The following is a 21,470-nucleotide window of genomic DNA, read 5'->3' on the forward strand; positions in this document are numbered from 1 at the left end:
GTCTATAATACAGTTTGTGACTGTCTTAATTCTTTTCTGTCGATTTGGAAAGGTGTAAGTACTATGCTGTGGAAAGATGGATGAAACTTCTTTGTTTCTGGCCACTATTAGAAAGCATATGAAAAGAGAACCTTCATTGCCTGTAATCACAATTACCCTTGAGCAGCAGTTGCCTGCCCAGTGCTCATGCAAGTTGTGTGGATAGAAAAAGCCTTCGATGTGTTGTGTAACTGAAGGTCCAATTCTGTGGCATTTCTCTAACCTCAGATTTTTGGGGTTTTTTTTTAAAATATTTCCAGTACTCCCTGATGATGACAAGCCACATATTTGCAACATCATTTTCTGTTTGTGGTAATTTTTTATAAGCTTTAAAAACTGAAGCATTTCTGTAGCCCTTTATTGTCACTGATACCCAAATCCTGGCAGGATTGAGATATTTTGGTGCCAAAAAGACCTGAGGATTTGCTTTTCCCTTCCAACTCTACAACTCACACACAGAGAAGACAAATGAAAAATAGAATTGTACTAAGTCATTTTCCAATCATGTCTCTGGGACCCCACTTGGGAGTTTTCTTGGTAAAAATACTGGATTGGTTTGCCTTGAGGCAAACAAGATCAAGTGACTTGCTCAGGATAATACAGCCAGTAAGTGTTTAAGGACAGATTTGAAATCATAAAGGTGGATCTTTCTGAATTTAGGCCTAGTACTCTATGCGCTATGCTACCTAAAATTATTAGCAAAAATCCAATTATTAATAAACCAGTATATCAAATATGGTAGTATAAAGGAATAAATGAAGTGAATTTGGCATATATAAAAATAAATGAAAAATATTAAAGTTACTTTATGGTATCTATTTTGAACCAGTTTCTTAATAATATATTTCTTTAAAAATTATAGCCCTATCAACCAACATAATTTAGATAGAAACACTGTTAGTTGGTGGCTTGATTCTGATAGCTTTCAGAATGTCAGTAATGCCAGGTTTCTTTTCATTTTGATTTATAGTTAGACAAGATTAAAATATATTTCTTTTCTTTATAGTTGGATTCCTATTTAGTTTGTCTCCATGATGATGAAACTGTAATTACCTTTTGGATTCCTATTTTTAATGACAGCCACAGTCAGAACCTCTTCCTCCCAATCTCTTGCTCTCAAATCACAAAAGGACATTTGCAACTTTAATGTTTAATATCCTGAACCTATTTATACAATGTTCTTGACATGTTACATTTTTAAATGCCAGTTTTCATGTAAACAAATTCACACAAAATTGGGGTTTTATACCCATCCTTGTATTTCATAGTGTGAGAGGAGAGAGAAGAAATTTTCCCCTTGTACCATGGTGCTGGATAGAGTGCTAGATTTGGTACAAAAGGACTTAGATTCAAACCCAGCATTTGCTACTCACTACTGGTGTGACGATGGACAAGGCTCTTATTCTCTCTGAGTCACAGTTTCTTCATCTATAAAATTAATGAGTTGAACTAGATAAACTCTAAACTGATCCTTTCTACCTCTAAATCTCTCATCCTAAGTTAGGGACAAATACAATGATATACATTCTAAGTCTTCAGGGAAATTTTTCATAAAAGCTCATTGTACCCTTTGTTAAAATACAAAATAAATTGAACTTTATTAAGAAGATGCCTTTTTGTCTTCTTGTGACATAGTTTCTATTGAGGGCTACCTGAGGTGTACTTCTTTGTGATTTTTGGCAGCCTACCATATTCTATGTTTGCTATTCCCTCTTTCCCCTCCTCCAATTCAGGTAGGATTTTGTTTAAAAAACTTTTTAAAAAAGATTATAGGTTTTTAGAATTGTTGCCAATGGATCTTTTCTCTTGACATTCAAACAGCCATTTCTTTTATCTAAATAGATATATAAGGATAGGGACCAGACCTATGATTTATTTGATACAGGGAATTTGCAGATGACTTGTTCAGGGTCTCATAGTCAGTATGTATGGACTTGAGTTTAGATCTTCTGGCTTTGAGATTACTCTAATCACTACACAATGAATGACTCTCACATACTTCTAAATACTTCTAAAATATTTATTTATTGATTTTCTGTGTATGTATATACATACATATTGAGTAAACAGAAAAATATGTATATACATAGGTATATACAGGGTATATATGCATGCACATAGGTATACACATAGCTCTAGATAATGTGCATATGCATACATGGACAAACACATGCATAGAGGTACAATACAGCTTTCTAGGATATGTATACATACATATATACATACATGTTTACACATACACATGCACACATCTTTTTCAGTTTGCTCATCCTGATATATATTTGCCTGTCTTGTTGACCTACAAGTTTGAAAGTCCTTTAAGGACAGAAATTTTCATGCAAACTCTCTACACTGCCAAGAATTTATATTCACTTTTTTTCTAATTCATATATATATATATATATATGTATATATATATATATATACATACATAAAATGCATAAAACTTGATAGTAGAAATAGATATATTATCATAGCATTAGGATGGAACAAGAGCAACAGAACTTAGCCTTTAATATCTTTTTCTTTAACATTTTAGGCAAAAGCTGACAGTTTGTCCTGTGATTGATGGGGAAGAACACCTTCGTCTGTTGAACTTTCAACACAATTTTATAACTCGGATCCAAAATATTTCTAACCTTCAGAGTCTCATATTCTTGGATCTATATGATAACCAGATTGAGGAAATAAGTGGACTTTCTACACTTAGGTCCCTTCGTGTTCTCTTGCTGGGGAAGAACAGGTAATAAGGTTAAGAGATATATTTCTTAATTTTTGGGGGTTTTTAAAAATATTTTTCATTGGAGAAAACTTTAAGTGTTTATTTTATAGAACATTTGTATCTATAGGACTACTTTTTGGCCCTGTGGTTTTTAGATATTATTCAAGTGAAAAGAACAATTTTTTAAATTCAGTTATTGCTATTAGATGGTTAGAGGTTTCTGAGTTGGAAGGGAGGTCATCTTAGCCCAACTCAATATAGTGTTTTTTTTTTAAATCTAAAGCAGTGCTTTTTAGCCAGTTGATTCTGATATTTTATAGATGTTCTCATATCTCCCTTTCCTATGTAATTTTCTAGGAGTCAGTCAGTCAGTCAATCAAAATTTATTAAGTCCTATTATTTGCCAAAGCAGAAGACAATCTCTTCCCTTGGAGATTTACAACCTAGTAGGGGAGATAATATGCAAATATCATGTATAAACAAATTATATAGTAGACAAATAGGAAATAGTTAACAGATGGAAGACACTGGAATTCTGAGGGAAAGGGAAAGGCTTCCTGAAGAAGTTGGGATTGTAGCTGGGATTTCAGTGAAGCCAGGAGATAGACATGAGGAGGGACTGCATTCCAGGTATGGGGGAACAAAGTGTCAGTGAAAAGGTCAGGGTCAGGAGATGGTGGGCTTTGAGCAAGGGAGAGCAAGGAGGCCATGGTCACTGGAGTTTGGGGTACATGACAAGGTGCAGGAAGATTGGAGAGGGTGTGTGTATGTTTGTATACAGATTGTATGTATGTGCAAGTGTATTCATGTGTATATGTGTGTATATATGTGTATGTGTTGCAGACTATAAAGGGCTTTGAATATCATATGGAAGATTTGTTATTTGATTATGGGTAATAAGAAGTTGATTGAGTAAGTGACTATTAATGGCAAGAGATAAGATTACAATATTTAGATATTAAAGGAACTTCAGAGATCATCAGATCCAAATTGCTGACTTTAGTCTCATTTTAAACTTCTGTGCTACATGTTTGATTTTTTCTGAGACCTAGGCACTTAGTAAATATTTGTGATTCTTATCCACATAGTAGCATTTTTGAGAAGCACTTAATTTATATCTTCAAATGGACAGCCTAATTGCTAGTTCTCTTGAGATTTTCATCTTTAAATACGTGTGTGTGTGTGTGTGTGTGTGTGTGTGTGTTTGTGTGTGTGTGTATACATATTTTATTTTATTTGTTTTTTGACAAGGCAGTTGGGGTTAAGTGACTTGCCTAGGATTATGCAATCAAATATCTGGGGCTGGATTGGAACTCAGATCCTCCTGACTCTGGGTCAGTGCTCTATCCTTTGTATCACATAGTTGCCCCTATACATATATTTTAATTTGAACCTTTTTTATCTTCAACTATAGATAGCTCCTGTCACACCCACAAGAGAGCTTGGTTTAGTCTATTAGTAAAATGAAAAGTGACCCTGAATTAAATAGTGATGAAACATAACCATGGCCCCTATTCGAGGTAGGTTCTAGTTCTACATTGGATGGATCTGCTAGCCACTATCTCAGGCTAAAATGAGAAGAGATCTTTTTCTTCAACGATCTTGTCTTCACTTCTTGGCTCTGACCTCTAATTCCCCTGTTCCCCTTCATATTCTACTGTACTCTAGAACATAGAGATGATTCAGGGTATAATCACTGAAGGAAATTCCAAGTTGCAAGCCATATATAATTGACGTATTTCACAAATGATGCTTAAGTCTCTCAGTTTTGCCCAGTTGTACAACACTAAATTCCTCTCAGGTCCTTTGCCGTTTTCTTTCTACTTTTCCTTGCTTGGTGATCTCACTATCTCCCTTTGGTTTAATGATCATCTCTACACAAATGACTCTAGATTGTGTGTCCAGCCCCTGAGTCTTCTCCTTACCTTGCCTATAGAGGCAGTGAGCTGGCACAGTGGACAAAACTCTGGACCTGAAGTCAGGAGGACTTGACCCCAGATTCTTCATAGCTGGGGGAGCCTGAGCAAGTCACTTCAACTCTGCTTAATTCAATTTCCTTATTGGTAAAATGGGGATAATAATGATGACACCTATATCTCAGGGTGGTTTTGAGCATCAAATGAGATAATATATGTAAAGCACTATATGAATACTAACTCTTGTTATTATTAGATTTTTTCATTGAATGTGAATTCATATATTCAAAAATAGAAGCCATTATTTTTTTTTCCTGCACTCACACCATTTCCTGTACTTTCCTATTTCTTTTGTCTGTTCTGCATTTATATATATATATATATATATGTATATATATATATATTTTTTTTTTTAAAGTATGACCTATTTATGTTAGTCATGTTAGGAAATAGTAGATTTCTAAAACATGCTCATGAGTTAGAATTTTGTTAAAGTTCTTTTATTATATAATTATATTATCAAATATATATTTTATATATTATAACATATTATAATATAAACATTATAAAGTTAAGTTTTCTAACTCAGAGTACTACAACTACCATTCTTCCTACCAACAAACTACACAGTGCCCCTAAATTGATCAGAGAAGAGGTAGCTAGAAAAGTAGACAACCACTCTTCTCTATTATTATCTTTTCATTAATTCAGGATGGGTACTAATTTTTCTCAGGAATTTTTTTCTCCTTTTATGTATGTTTTGTATATATTCCACTCATATTTTTCTACAAGTTTAGTTAAACTTGTTTATTTGGTTGGGGACCCTTTGGTTAGTAGAGAGGGACTGGTCATGTTTTTAATTACTATTTAAATTGCTAAGTGGTATTCTTTAATACAGTGAAAATATGTATATATATTATTATTTTCTACTTCTTTAAAATTTTTTTATTTTTTTATTGATGTTTTACTTTTCCAAATACATGTAATGAAAGTTTTTTTTCATCCATTTGCCTATGTATATTTTTAAGTTACAAAATTTCCTTTCTTTCTTTGGGTTTCTCAAACACTAAATTACTGTAGTCATTTTTTGCTGTTTCTTTTGAACCTGTTCTAATCCAATGATCCATTACTCTATTTTTAAACCAGACAGTTTTGATGACTGCTGCTTTATAGTATCTTTGGTATTATAGTATTTCAGGCCACCTTCCTTTACATTTTTTCATCAGTTCCCTTGCTGTTCTTGACCTTTTATTGCTCCAGATGAATTATGTTACTATTTTTTTTCTAACTTGGTAAAATAATTATTTGGTAGTTTGGTAGGCACTGAATAAGTAATTTAATTTGGGTAGAATTTTCATTTTTATTATATAAGCTTGACCCATCCATGAACAATTGATAATTTTCCAATTATTTAGATCTGTCCTTATTTGGGTAGGAAGTGCTTTATAATTGTGTTCTTACAGTTTCTGGGTTTGTCTTGGGAGGTAGATTCCCAAGAATTTAATGTTGTCTACAGATACTTTAAATGGAATTTCTCTTTCTATCTCGTATTCTTGGACTTGTTCATATATAGAAAAGCTAATGATTTATGTGGGTTTATTTTATATTCTACCACTTTGTTGAATTTGTTAATTGTTTCAAGGAGTTTTTTTAAGATGATTTACTCAGGTTCTCTTAAGTATACCATCATATTATTTGCAAAGAGTGAAAGCTTTGCTTCCTCATTGCCAATTCTGATTCCTTCAATTTATTTTTCTTATTGCTAGAGCTAACATTTCTAAAACTATATTGAATAGTAATGGTGATAATGGGCATTCTTATTTCACCCCTGATATTAATGGAAATGCTCTGGATTTATCCTCATTGTATATAATATTTGTTAATGGTTTTTAGATAGGTTCTACTTATTATTTTAAGGAAAACTCCATTTATTCCTAAATTTTCTAATTTTTTAATAGGAATGAATGTTGTATATTATCAAAGGCTTTTTCAGCATCTGTTGAGATAATCATATGATTTCTATTGGTTTTGCTGTTGATATGTTCAATTATATTGAGTGTTTTCCTAATATTGAACCATCCCTGCCTACGTGGCATAAATTCTACCTTTACATGGGGTATTATCCTAATTATAACTTGCTGTAATCTCATTACTAAAATTTTATTTAAGATATTTACATCAACATTCATTAAGGAGATTGGTCGATAATTTTCTTTGTTTTGGTTCTTTCTGGTTTAGTTATCTGCACTGTGTTGGTGTCATAAAAGGAATTTGGTAGAACTACTCCAATTTTTAAAAATAGTTTATATAGAATAGGAATTAATTGTTCCTTAAATGTTTTTTCTTAGGGAGATTATTGTTGGTTTCTTCAATTTCTTTTTCTGAAATGGAATTATTTAAGTATGTTATTTCCTCTTCTATTAATCTGGGCAGTTTGTATTTTTGTAAATATTAATTTCATTTAAGTTATGAAATTTATTGGCATAGTTGGGCAAACTAACTCCAAATTATCCCTTTAATTCCCTCCTCATTTGTAGTTAGTTCATCCTTTTCATTTATGATACTAGTAATGTAGTTGTCTTCTTTCTTTCTTTTTTCTTTTTTAATTTTTTGCAAGGCAAACAGGGTTAAGTGACTTGCCCCAGGCCACAATTATTAAGTGTCAGAGGCTGGATTTGAACTCAGGTACTCCTGACTCCAGGGCTGGTGCTCCATCCACTACACCACCTAACTGCCCCCTTCTTTCTTTTTTTAAATCAGATTAACTAACTATTAACTAACTAATTCTTAGTTTTATTTATTTATTAGAGCAATGGTTTTCTTGCTTTCAGTTTTATTAATCTCTCCCTTAATTTTTCAGAATTTCTAATTTGATAATTATTTGTAGATCTTTAATTTGTTCTTTTTCTAGATTTTTTAGTTGCATACCCAATTCATTGACCTCCTCTTTCTCTGTTTTATTGATATAAGCATTTAAAAATATAAAGTTTCCCCTCAAAACTCCTTTGGCTGCATCCCAGAAATTTTGGTATGATATCTCATCATTATAATTTTCTTGGATATAATTATTGGTTATTTCTAATGATTCATTGTTTGATCCACTCATTATTTAAAATTGTTATTTAGTTTCTAATTAGTTTTTAGTTTCCTCTTTCTGTGACCCTTTATTACATCTAATTTTTATTGCATCATCATGGTCTGAGAAGTATGCATTTATTATTTCTGCCTTTCTGCATTTGATTAAGAGGTTTTTATACCCTATCATATGGCCAATTTTGGTATAAGTGCCATGTACTGCTGAGAAAAAGGTATATTCTTTTCCATCCCCATTAAGTTTTCTCCAGAGGTCTATCATATCTGAATTTTCTAAGATTTCATTCACTTTCTTAACTTTCTTGTTTATTTTGTGATTAGATTTATCCCTGAGACAGAGAGAGTGGTTAAGGTCCTCCATTATTAGAGTTTAGTTATCTTTGTCTCCTTGTAATTCACTTAACTTTTCTTCTAGGAATTTGGATGCTATACCACTAGGTGCATACATGTTTTTTTTTTTTAAGGATTTTTGCAAGGCAAATGGGGTTAAGTGGCTTGCCTAAGGCCACACAGCTAGGTAATTATTAAGTGTCTGAGACCGGATTTGAACCCAGGTACTCCTGACTCCAAGGCCGGTGCTTTATCCACTATGCCACTGAGGCCACCTAGCCGCCCCTTGCATACATGTTTACTAATGATAAGCTTCATTATCTGTAGTGGCTTTTAAGAAAACGTAGTTTCCTTCCTTCTCTCTCTCTCTCTCTCTCTCTCTCTCTCTCTCTCTTTTTTAGTTTTTGCAAGGCAATGGGGTTAAGTGGCTTGCCCAAGGGCACACAGCTAGGTAATTATTAAGTGTCTGAGGCCAAATTTGAACTCAGGTATTCCTGACTCCAGAGCCTATCCACTGCACCACCTAGCTGCCCCTCATTAATCCTTTTAATGAGATCTATTTTTTTTCCTTTATCTGAGATCAGGATGGTTATCCCTGATTTTTTTTTTTTTTTACTTCAGATGAAGCATAGTATATTTTACTCCATCCTTTTGCCTTTACCTTGGTTTATAATCCATGCTGCTATCTTCTGTTTTATGGGACAGTTCATCCAATTCACATTTACAGTTAAGATTACTAATTCTGTATTTCCCTCCATGTTATCTTTCCCCTTTGAAATTTTCTCTTTCCTTTCCTCTTACTCCTTCTCACCAAAATTTTACTCCTTTTCCCCTTTAACTTTTCATTTAAAATTTAACTTTCACTTTATTTTCACTTATACCTTATCCTTCCCTTTTGTCAGTCCATTCTTCCTTTATCTTTCTCTTCCCCAGTCCTTCCCTTCCCTGTAGAGTAGATTTTTAAACCCAAGTTGGAATGTATCTAATTCCCTCTTGGAGCTAAATCTATTGAATAGAATTTACTCAGTATTCACAGCCTCTCTTCTTTCCTCTAAAATTATAAATCTTTGTGATTCATCACCTTGTGTTATTTCTTTTTCCTTCTTCTTCCTCTTCCTCCTTCCTCTTCCTCCTTCCTCTCTTTCCTTTCTCTCCTTCCTTTGTCTCCCTCTTCCTCCCTTCCTTCCTCCCTTCCTTCTTCCCTTCCTTTCTTCCTCTCTTTCTCTCCCTTCCTTCCTTCCTTCCTTCCTTCCTTCCTTCCTTCCTTCCTTCCTCTTTCTTTCTTTCTTTCTTTCTTTCTTTCTTTCTTTCTTTCTTTCTTTCTTTCTCTCTCTCTCTCTCTCTCTCTCTCTCTCTCTTTCTTTCTTTCTTTCTTTCTTTCTTTCTTTCTTTCTTTCTTTCTTTCTTTCTTCTCCTCCTTCCTCCTCCTCCCCTCCCCTCCCCTCCTATCTCCTTCTCTTCTTCCCTCTTCCTCTCCTTCCTCCTCCCTCTCCTCTTCCTTCTCCTCCTCCTCCTTCTTTCTTCTTCTTCTCTACACCAGTGATTTCAGGGAACCTAAAAAAAAAGAAAGGTTGTCTGTAAAATGTTAATTTGCAGGGATAAGAGTGATGTATATTACTATGTCTAAAAATTTAATCTCCATGGTCCCTATCCTGAATTGAGGAAAAAGAAATGGGAACTTTAGATTTTCAAAGGTACATTTGTTCACATTAGCCATTACATAGGGCTGCCATAGCAATTTCTCTTTACAAACTCTTCCTTTACTCCGGTCATCTCCTTTAAAATGACATGTATAACACTCCTATAAAAATAAAACTTTCAAAACCACATACATCTACCTTGCATTTTCTCTCCTTTACAGTTTCCCAAAGACAAAATTCACCCTCAGATTTTTTGTTTTTATAAGGATATGAACTGGCCATTGACACAATTATTTATAAATGGGTATGTCTCTGTAAATGAACTGTGTCACATGGATATAAAATTCCCTACTTAAGTATATTTTGTATCTTTCAGTGCTACAATATCTCCTCATAATTTTCAATTAAATGTCCCTTAAAAGAACTGTATTTGAAACTTTGAGTTATAGCATTGCTAATTCAAAATTATAGGACTATTCTAATGGTATTTTTAATAAAAAAACAAACAGCAAAGAATTGTGCAAACAAATAAGAGAATTATAATGGCTTGTTTCTTGAAATCTGAAAGAACAAGTAGGAGAGACAATTAAAGACCTAACCAGCATTAGAATGAAATATGACATGTTATTTAAGTAGTATTGATTTCATATTTTTAGAAATAGAATTAGTGAAACTGATTAATGATTATTTAGTATTCTAATTTACTTATATTTGAGGGTTTTTTTCTGTAGTTACCATGTCATCAAAACACATGAATATATTTGGAAGTTCAGTTATATAATTATGATATTAAACCTGAAATAGGTACCTCTAAAAATAAATGTTTATGGTACTTCTAAGAATATTCTTTTGAGTAATGCAGTAATGCAAAACTTCATGATGCATTTCCTCTGACCAAATTTGGAGGCATCAATCAGAAAGAAAACTAGTCCAGTCCCTCTTGAAATTACCTCATTTTCCTAGGTAAACAGGGAAACTAGACAGTTGATGTATGAGAAAGCTTCACTGAACGTCATTTCTCACAATGCTCACAAAAATAAATACAATGAGTGTATTCATGACAAAACTTCACTGAAGGCCATCTCACACCAGTATGGCCTCAAGCAAGCCTTTTTACTTTTCTGTACCACAATAGACAGAAGGTATGAGCAAGGTGAGAGACAGAATCATGAGTAAAAGGCAGTAAAGTTGGAAGGAGTTGGTGAGGAAGTACAGAAAATCATAAGGGGAAGACAGAGTAACCAGGGAAAAAAATACCAAGTAGACTGAAGGGAAACAGAGAGAAAACTGAACAATACTAGACAGAAACTACAGAAAGGAAGCTAGAATATAGAAAGTTGTTCAGTGTATGTTTTTTACTTTGCTTTAATGAGAATGAGGTAAATTTCAAGAATATAAGGTCTCAGGCAATTTATGCAGCAGGCTTAATTCCATAATTTGTCCTGGAGTCAATATAGATGCAGTCCTCTCCCTGAAGTAACAAAATGTTAAGTTGTATGCCTGATAGTGATGACTGAGATTTGGTGAGATCCTGAGTTTATAAGATATTCTATGAGTACTGGGCTGTTACCCTCAAGGAGCTTGTAACCCATCATTGAGTTAACTAAACAATAAGCTTTTATTGAGTGTCCATTGGGTGCTAGGCACTATGTTAGGAGCTAAGGATAAAACTAGTACCTGCTCTGATTAGCTTAACATTCTATGGTGCAAGATGATGTTTGTACATAATTCTACAAGGTCATTTTGGAGAAGAGGCACTAGCAATTGGGAGTGGTACTTGAGGTGAGGTACAGGGGAAAATAAGTACAAAGTTATGGAAATAGAGGTGGAGAATTGAAGAATTTCTGAAACAGAATAATTTATAATAAGACTGGAAGGGTAGGTTCGAGCCAATTTGTGAAAGGCTTTAAATGCCAGAGGAACCTGACTATATTTAATCCTAGAAGTAATAAGGAACCACTGGAATTTGTTGATTGGGAGAATAGCATGATCAAACCTTTGCTTTAGGAGTATTAACTTGGAGGATGAATTAGAGGAAGAAACATGAAACAGGGAGACCAAATTAGAGGCTTTTACACAGTTTAGCTGAGATGATAAAGACCCGAAAAAGGTGATGCCATATGAATAGAGAGAAGGGAATGGTGGATGCAAGAAATGTTGTGGAGGTAATTGACCTGATTTGGCACCTGACTGGATATATGAGGAAGTCAGAAGATGTCTCAGAAGCTGTAAACTTGGGGTATTATAAGGATAGTGATTTTTGACAAACACGAAAATCTCAAAAAGATGAAGGGGTTTGATCAGGGTAGGGTAGGGCGTGATAATGAGTTCTATTTTGGATATGTGAGTTTGAGATTCTATGGAACACTCATTGGGAAGTGTCCAACAAGTAGTTGGTGATATAGGACTAGGGCTTAAGCTAGATATAAAGATCTGAAGTCATTGACATAGAGATAATCATTAAACCCATGTGAACTGGTGAGATAACCTAGGGAGAATGTCAAGAAAGAAATCAGAGCTTTGGGGGTATGCTTAGAATTAGGAGACTCAATATAGATGATCTAGCAAAGAAAACAAGATCAGACAGGGTCTGATAGGGGTCAAGGATGAAAGCTTAAAAAATAGCCACTGGATTAGGGCATTACTGGTATATTTGGAGAGAGCAGTTTCAGATCAGAATCTATAGCGAAAGGGATCGAGAGGTCAGAGAGGAAGTGGAGGCAATGAGTGGACAGCTTTTTTTTTTTAAATTTATTTTTATTCTCATTTTGTACAAATGTTTTTCTTTACATTAATAAAATATACTTGTTTACAAGTAAACAAAATACCCCCCCCCCCATGAATATAGATAGACTTGCTTGGGCAAAAAAGTAAAGGGGGAAGAAAAAAATTAAAATTAAAAAAATAATAGTAATAATTGTAGGTGTGGCCAGGTGGTGCAATGGACAAAGCAGCAGCCCTGGAGCCACGAGCACCCGAGTCCATATTCAGCCTCGTAAACTCAATAATCACCCAGCCATGTGACACGCAAGCGACCTGATCCCCACTGCCCTGCAAAAACCAAAAAGAAGAAAAAAAAAGGCCCAAAATAAAATAAAATAGTAATAATAGTAGGGGTGGCTGGGTGGCAGACAGAGCATTGGCCCTTGAGCCAGGAGCACCTGGGTCCCAATCCGGCCCCAGACACCCAACGGTCACACTGCTATGTGGCCCCAGGCAGGCCACCCAGCCCCACTTGCCCTGCACCCTCCCCCAAATAATAATAACAAAAAATGTCCTTCAGTCTTTGTTCCAACACCATCAACTCTGTCGTGAGTGGATCACATTCTTTATGATAAGTCCATCACAAAAGTTACTTCCATATTTTTCCAACGTTGCCATTGCTGATCGCAACTCCCTCCTTTCTTATTTCTCCACTACCATGTACTATATTTTCTCTCTCCTTTCACTCTGACTCTGCTGTCAGGGTCGCTGAGTGGCGCAGCAGACAGATCCCTGGTCCTGGGGCCAAGAAGCCCTGAGCCCCCATACCACCCCTTAGGCCCAGAATCCACCTGGCCCTATGGTCCTGGGCAGGCCATCCAATCCAAGCCCCTTGCAAGAAGTTAAAAAGAAAATATGTTATATCTGATCACTGTTCTCTCATGGTCCATCCTCTCCTCCTTTATTTACATCCCCACCCCTTCCCCCTGCTCCCCCCTCCTTCTTACTTCAGTTGTCTATACCCCATTGAGTATATTTGCTATTTCCTCTCCTAGCCATCTCTGATGAGAGCAAAGGTTCCCTCATTGCCCCTTGCCTCCCCCCTTCCATATCATTACGACAGCTCATTGTAATAAAAAAAAATCTTATTATGTGAAATAGCTTGGACTATTCTCCCTCTCCTTTTTCTTTCTCCCATTCCATTTCCCTTTTTTTTCTTATTGACTCCATTTTTACACCATATTTTATCTTTGAATTCAGCTTTCTCCTGTGCTTCAACTATAAAAGCTCCCTCTACCTGCTCTATTAACTGAGATGGTTCATATGAATATTATCAGTATCATTTTTCTATACATGCAGTTCATCCTCATTAAGTCCCGCATATTTCCCCCTCTCTCCTCCAATCTCCATCTTCACCCAAGTCCTGTATCTGAAGATCAAACCTTCTGTTCAGCTCTGGCCATTCCAAAAGGAACATTTGAAATTTTCCTGGTTCATTGAAAGTCCATCTTTTTCCCTGGAAGAGGACATTCAGCCTTGCTGGGTAGTTGATTCTTGGCTGCATTCTAAGCTCTTTTGCCTTCTGGTATATTGTATCCTAAAGCCCTACGAGCTTCCAATGTAGTTGCTGCTAAGTCCTGCGTGATCCTGACTGCAGCTCCACGATATTTGAACTGTGTCCTTCTAGCTGCTTGTAATATTTTCTCTTTGACTTGGGAGTTCTGGAACTTGGCTATAATATTCCTGGGGGTTGGTTTTTTGGGATCTCTTTCTCAGGGGGATCGGTGGATTCTCTCCATTTCTATTTTGCCCTATGCTTCTAGAATATCAGGGCAATTTTCCTGTAGTAATTCTTTGAAAATGATGTCAAGGCTCTTTTCCTCATCATGACTTTCAGGTATTCCAATAATTTTCAAATTATCTTTCCTAAGTCTGTTTTCCATATCAGTTGTTTTTTTCAATGAGATATTTCACATTTTCTTCTAATTTTTCATTTTTTTGGTTTTGAAGTATTGATTCCTGATTTCTGGTAAATTCATCAATCTCCCTGAATTCTATTCTTTGTCTGAAGGATTTATTCTCCTCAGAGAGTTTTCTTATCTCTTTTGCCATCTGGCCAATTTTGCTTATTTAAAGCATTCTTCTCAATAACTTTTTGCACTGTTTTATCCATTTGACCTAAGCTGTTTTTTAGCATGCTATTTTCTTCAGCATTTTTTTGGATTTCCTTGACTAAGCTGCTGACTTCATTTTCATGTTTTTCCTGCATCTCCTTTCTTTTCCCAGTTTTTCTTCCAACTCCCTCATTTGATTTTCAGTCTTTTTTGAGCTCTATCATAGCCTGAGCCCAATTTCTGTTTTTCTTGGACTCTTTAGATGCAGGAGCTTGTGCTTCCTCATCTTCAGACTGAGTTTTTTGATCCTTCTTGGGTTCATTTGCAAAATATTTCTCAATGTTCTTCCTCTTGTTTCTTTGTTCATTTTCCCAGTTTATGCCTGTTTTTTGGGGGTGCTTCCTGAACTTTTGGGACACTCCCACAAGGGTCTCAGTGTGTGAGGTTCTGTCCTCCCTCCTGGTCTGTGAATGACCATTAGCGCCCCCCTCTGCCACGGGGCTGAGGTGGGGGGGGCCCTGCTGTTCTATGGGGGGGACCTAGACTGGGATCAAGATCTGAATGTGGTCAGAGCCCCAGAGTCCTGCTCCAGGGGCCGAGGACAGAGCTCAGCAGTCTCTCTTCACTCCCCTCCCTCAGCTCAATGGGCTCATGCCCTGGAGGCTCCTGCTTACCAGCTCCACCTGCTTCTGTTCCTGGATCTGGGCTGCTGAAAGACCAGGCTGCTTGCTGTGTGCCCCGAGGGCTGGGCTCCATGTGCTCGCTCTGGCAGAGGTCCCCGGCTGTTCCCCCACTTTGTGCCAGTGCTCCTCGGGGTGCAGCTCAGGAGACTCCCCCGCTGCTGTGAGCTGAGGCTCCCAGTGCCCTGGGGCTGCCTCCGGGAGGCTGAAGTTCTTTGGCTCTGGTGGGCCACCCCTCTAGCGGACCGCCCCTCTGACCCCTGGGAGCAGAGCCTTTCTGCTCTTTTCCAGGTTACCTTGAGTAGGAGAACTGCCTCACTGGGTCCCTTTGTGGGTTCTGTTTCTCGAAAGTTTAGTTAGAGTCCTTAGTTTATGAGTTTTTATCAGAGAGCTCCTAAGACTCGATCCCTTCATGTCGCCATCTTGGCTCCGCCCCGAGTGCACAGCTTTTTCTGGGAATAAATGTATATTTTAATATACAAGAATTTTAATGAAAATATAAGGTAACATGGAGAGAAATAGAGAGTTGATCTGTCTTGTTTTCAGGTCCTATTATACCCTAGCTTTGTGATCCTTAGTAAGGTACTTTATCTCTTAGTGCTGAGGCAACTAAGATTAAATTGCAAGAACGAGTGCCCTAGACAGAGGTGTCAAAGTCACAGCCTTTTCACAGTTTCAGCAAAACTCCCATAGTGCAACCTGAACCAGATTAAAATGTAATTGGAAAATGCTTAATAAACAAATTAAATTGCAGCATAAAGTAGATGATATTAATTAGTGGATTTCCAAGTCTATATATTATTCATATGAATCTGTTTCAATTGAGTTTGACTCTACTGCTTTTATAACTCTAATAATACAATTCAAAAAGTTTAGGTGCAGTTTTAAACTGTTTTCAAAGCTGAAAGTTGCAATTAGAGTTTTAGAATTTTCATTTTAAGTTGTAGAAAAGTGTCTGCTTTTATTGGTAAATGGAGTTTCCCATTCAGAAATTTCCCAAATCATTGAAATCATGAGAGAAGTTCTTTTCTTTCTATGAATTTAGTTATAAATATAAATGGGAGCTGACAACGTATAGAACTGACTGGCAGTATGAACGAGCGAAAATCCCTTGACTAGTTAGTGCCCTGGCAACTTTTTAAGACTATATATTGTTGAACATCTGTTCATCATCACTAGTGGAAGAAATGTACCCTTTGGAACTTTCTTACTTCAGGGAAATCATAGGACTAGATTTTTTTTCTAAGAGGCAATCTTAAAAAAGGATTTGTCATGAAGAAAGTGAGGTTTTAGGAAAATCAATGTGGACTAAAAGGATTATAGAACTGCATTTTAAGAAGACTAATTAGAAGATGATTGTAGTAATTTAGGCATAAAATAATGAGCATTGTGGTAGTGGAAATAGAATTGACAGAACAGCCAATTTCCACTTGACTTTGTGACTAATTTGCTATGAAAAGTGAAGGAAATAAAGAAGATGATTTCTAAGTTTTGAGGCTGAAAGAATAGTAATGACATAATAGAAACTGGAAGTTATGCGAGGAAAGCTACTTTGGGGATGAGTCAGATAATGGTTTGTTTTTTAAAGATAGGTTCTCTTTGAAGAGACTGGACCAAGTAGGGGAAAAAAAATCCTGTATGAACTGGAAATAAAGTCTGGAGTTTGAGAGATCTGTGAAAGAAATGAGTGGACATTGTGGATCAAGCACAGTCTAAAACTTGGAAGGTCTACACAGGTAGGGAGATACATATGAGTCAGTAGGAATGGTAGGAACAGTTATTACTTCTTGTGCTAGGGCAGAGAATGTTTGCTCTCTGCTTTGCTATTATGTTCAGAATTGTATGTGGTCATACAAAGGCTTCCCCAGGTATTTGTTTAGAACCAAGGGAAATGTAAAGCTTGCAAAATAGTCCCTAGTTATAGCAGGAGCCCAGAGATTTGTGTTTCAGGGAATTTTTTTAAAAGGTGGTCATTGAATTTTATAGTATGGTTTTGGTATAATGGTAGTAGTAATCAGAATAAAAGAGATTTAGATGATGAGGAAATACGATGAAGAACACTTGTTTAAGGTGTTTGACAGGAAAAGGAGTAAAGAGAAATGATATTGTAATTAGAATGAATAGCAAAATTATCAAAGCTGTTTTGAAGTTAATTTTATTAATATATTTTGTTATTATATTATTTTCATTTTCTAATATGTTCCATCTTTTCTCCAAGAGCCATCTTCTGTAATGAAGACTAAAAAGGAAAAAAAAGAAAGAAAAGAAATTCAGCAAAACTAGTCAATTATATAATTTAATTCTAATAGTACATTCAGTGTTCTTCATCTAGTTTCTTAGAGGGAAAGGTGTATTTTTGTATCTTTTTTTTTGGGTAGGTCAGTCATTATACCAACAAAAAGTTCAATTTTAATTTTATTGTTGTTTTCATTTACCTTGTAGTCATTGTGTATATTCTTTTCCTGATTGTACTTATTTCACTATGCATTAATTCATATACATTTTCCACAAAATCTGTATATTCTTAATATTAATTCAAATAGCATTTTCAAATCATGAGAAACTTGAGACTATCTGAAAGCAGTTTGAGAAGGGTGTTAATTATGTAGTCAACTCACAGTTCTCAGTCTTCAGTTCTGACTGATTGTCCTTCAGATTCTCATTTTCACCTACCTAATGAATATTTCCACTCATATCTTAAATGTAGATATATCTAAAATTGAATTCATTTTTTGACTGTTTCAGCTCATTTAAATAAATGTTATTTTCCTTTAATTTGTTTTTCTTTCTTCCAGTTTTCATTTTTATTTTGTTTTCTCTATGTCACCTCAGACTGTGAGGACCTAAGACTTTTCCAATTTTGATATTTTGGTTCTATGAAAACAAATAGTTAATGTGGAATTGAAAACCAAAATACGAGGGAGTTTCCCTTTCTTTAGTGATTTAGTCTCAGTCACATTCTAGAGTAGAATTATAATTATTTCAAATCCAAGGAGACAAATATATTATTCCTGTAGGTGAGTAGTGTCTGTTGCTCCAGAAGCTAGATCATCAACTGTTCCTAAGCAGCTCTTGTAGCTGATGGGGATGGCTAATGCTCCCTACCTTCAGATTAGACTTATTTCCCTCCTGTTGCCATGGAAATTTGGAAGAGTTGCAGTTGAACTTAATGAATATAAGAATTGAAACTTAGTTAGGAATTCTGGGTTTGGAGATGAGAGATTAGCAAAGTGGTAAAGAGAAAATGAATATTATTATTGTTTTACTTGTTATATAGAAGTGTTTTTTTAAACAAGCTGGTAGATCAGACGCTATTACTATGTATGAAGGTTATATTACATGTTTTAGCAGATCTAAGAAACCTTCTTAATCAGGCTGATTCCATGATTGATTAGGGTAGAATTTCCAAATTCCGTGTGGGTTTTGCTTCTTCCTTTGATAAACTAGATAGTGTTATGATACTAAGGCAAATATATTTAAGGCTACAGTATTTAATATCTTGATATGGTATATTAAAGCTTATTAGTTCTTAATATTACAAAGTTACTTCATATCACTTGTGTGATTTTTTACAAGGTTTGTTGTATCTTAAGATACAGGTAAATTAAAACAACAATAAAATTAAAATTGAACTTTTTCTTCATATAATGATTGACCTACCCCCCCCAAAATACAAAAATACATCTTTCCTTCTAAGGAACTATATGATTTACAAATGTAATTTTCTATAGGCTATTATATGTGAAATTATAATGTATATCAATGGGAAAATGTAAATTGATTTGGAAATATAGATTTGATGGAGATCAATTCAATATCCAAAATTTTATGAATATTACTTTAAATGAGGCACATCTAAATTATATTTTATTATAAAACTGAGCCTAATATTGTACTTTATGACTTGCAAACAATTTTGAATCTTATAGCAACCCTGTGACACAGGAACTTTAGATATTATTATCCCTATCAGATAAGGAAACCAAGGCTCAGTGACTTAGCTGTGGTCACACAGTATTTGTGTAAGTTGATATTTGATTTGTGTAAGTTGATATTTGAACACAGATTTCCCTGAGCATACTCTCAAGGACATCAGTTATAGTGGTCAGTCAATTCTGTTTTATCTTAATAGCTAATAGGAATAATAATTGGAAAGATTAAGGGACTATACACGATGATCTCAAAGGTACCTTTCAATTCAATGTTCTATACTGAAACAAATAATACTTTTCTGAATAGTTGAATAAATAAATAAATATGGAAAATTAAATTCTCTTCTGGCATATAAGCCAGAACAAGATGGAAAGTAGAGAGATTTCTGAAGATTTATTTGAAGATAAAGTTTATAAATTTCTTTTTTATCATTGAAAAACAACTTTTGTCAAAATTTGTATATTTCAGAATTAAGAAAATCTCAAATCTGGATAATCTGAAAAGCCTGGATGTGTTGGACCTTCATGGAAATCAGGTATACATATTTCTATTTCTTTGGAAGTAAAGTCAAAGAAAAATATAATTCATGTATTTTTTCTTTTAGTTTTACTTTTGAAGAAGAGCGCGTGTGTGCACACACACACACATGTACATATGAAAATTTCTATGGACCCTTTTACTTATATATCTGAAACTTAGACATTCAGAAAGGAAAGGTACATATTACCATAGAAACAGATAATTCAAAATCCTTACCATGATGATTTTTGTTTATTTATTGGTGTACCTATCTATGCACATTTATATAGTTATTTATTTTATCTCTGTTGTGTCATTTATTTGGTAGGAAGTTAGGGAACCAATATATGAAATTTGATACGGGGTCAACAGAAATAAAACTATATGGTTGCTATATTTTCTTCTGTTTTTATGGCAAATGTCCCAGGTAGTATGTATATCAGATAAGTGCTTCCTCTGCTATTTAATTTGTAACCAAGTCTTGTTGATTCTTTCTTCATTATCATTATTGAAGTTTACATAATGCTGTAAACTTTGCAAAACACTTTACGTTCATTATTTTACTTGAACTTCATGAAATTTTGAGTATAGGTATTGCAGGTTTTATAATCCTCATTTTAAATACAAGGAAATTGAGACTCAAGGATGTTAAGCATCTTACTTAAGGTTATATACCTTTTAAGTATCAGAATCAGGATTTGATCCCACCCAAGTTTTCCTGGCTCCAAGCTTAACACTGGCCATTTTGCTATGATGTCTCTCTAACTTCTTTCCTTTTTTTTTTTAATTCCTTTTGTTACCAAATACTATAATAGTTTCTGTCACAAAAAATATTCACAATAAAACAAAGCATTATTAAAAGCAGTCACTCCATCTGTTGTGTACCCTTGTCTTCCCTTGTCTATTGTAATTTTGGTAGCTATCATGTATATTTTTATACCTGACTCAGAATGTATTTATTATTCTTTAATTTTCTATGTGCTTTGCTGTTACCTTTCATTTTTTTAAAATCACTTTTTTTTCACATTTTAAATCACTCTTGTTCCTCCAGCTGTCGTCCAAAAGTTTGATCCTTTACTCTGTTTTTCACATTGCTGCTAGCCTAACCATTCTGAAATGCCTATTTTTATCATGTTATGTGCAAGATAAAGAACTTAATTCTGGTGCTTGATGCTTTCTTGGACTCTACTTATTTTAACAGCTTTATCTCCTATTACCCCTCTCCATAAACTCTGCTCCAGTCAATATTCTCTGTTCACTTACCTGAAATACTCCCAACTCCATGGCTTTATTTATTCTATTCTATTCCTTCTTCCTGTTTCTCTGTTCAGATGACAGGGTCACAGAATCTAAAACTAATAGCAACCTCAAATCATCTGGTCCAGACTTCTAAATTAACAAGTGAGGAAGTGATTTGTCAAAGGTCACAAAGGGAGAAAGTAGCAGAGTAAGAAATGAAATAGAGATTTTCTAGTTTCCAAATCCAGTTCTCTCTCTCTATTTGTGTGGTAATGATTTTTGTCATCCTTCCTTTATGAAGTCTTTATGACCACCTTTATGGTTTCTGTAAATGTTCTTTTTAAAACTTTTATAATATTTGCCATCTTTATTCTGTCATTTTGTATGGAAATAAAGCTGTAATTTTGAGTTGCTATTTAATCTTTCTTATATCTTTTCTTTCATTGTCATAGCATTTCTAGCACAAGAATATTGTAGTCAATATTGTTTTGATTGCTTGAGATTTCTCTTAAGTAATTATCATTAATTAAAACATATATTCC

At 34.8% G+C, this 21,470-nt stretch overlaps 1 protein-coding gene across 3 annotated transcripts in view; it reads left to right on the forward strand.

The window, feature by feature from the left end:
* LRRC49 (leucine rich repeat containing 49) overlaps positions 1-21,470 on the forward strand; it is a 221,103-nt gene that overhangs the window by 7,919 nt on the left and 191,714 nt on the right. For all 3 annotated transcript variants that reach the window (XM_074234526.1, XM_074234525.1, XM_074234527.1), the window contains 2 exons: positions 2,579-2,782; positions 19,639-19,705. In XM_074234526.1, the coding sequence (XP_074090627.1) occupies positions 2,579-2,782; positions 19,639-19,705 (271 nt within the window). The remainder of the gene's footprint in view (positions 1-2,578; positions 2,783-19,638; positions 19,706-21,470) is intronic.

This window comes from Macrotis lagotis, chromosome 4 (assembly GCF_037893015.1).
Source record: "Macrotis lagotis isolate mMagLag1 chromosome 4, bilby.v1.9.chrom.fasta, whole genome shotgun sequence".
NCBI lineage: Eukaryota > Metazoa > Chordata > Mammalia > Peramelemorphia > Peramelidae > Macrotis > Macrotis lagotis.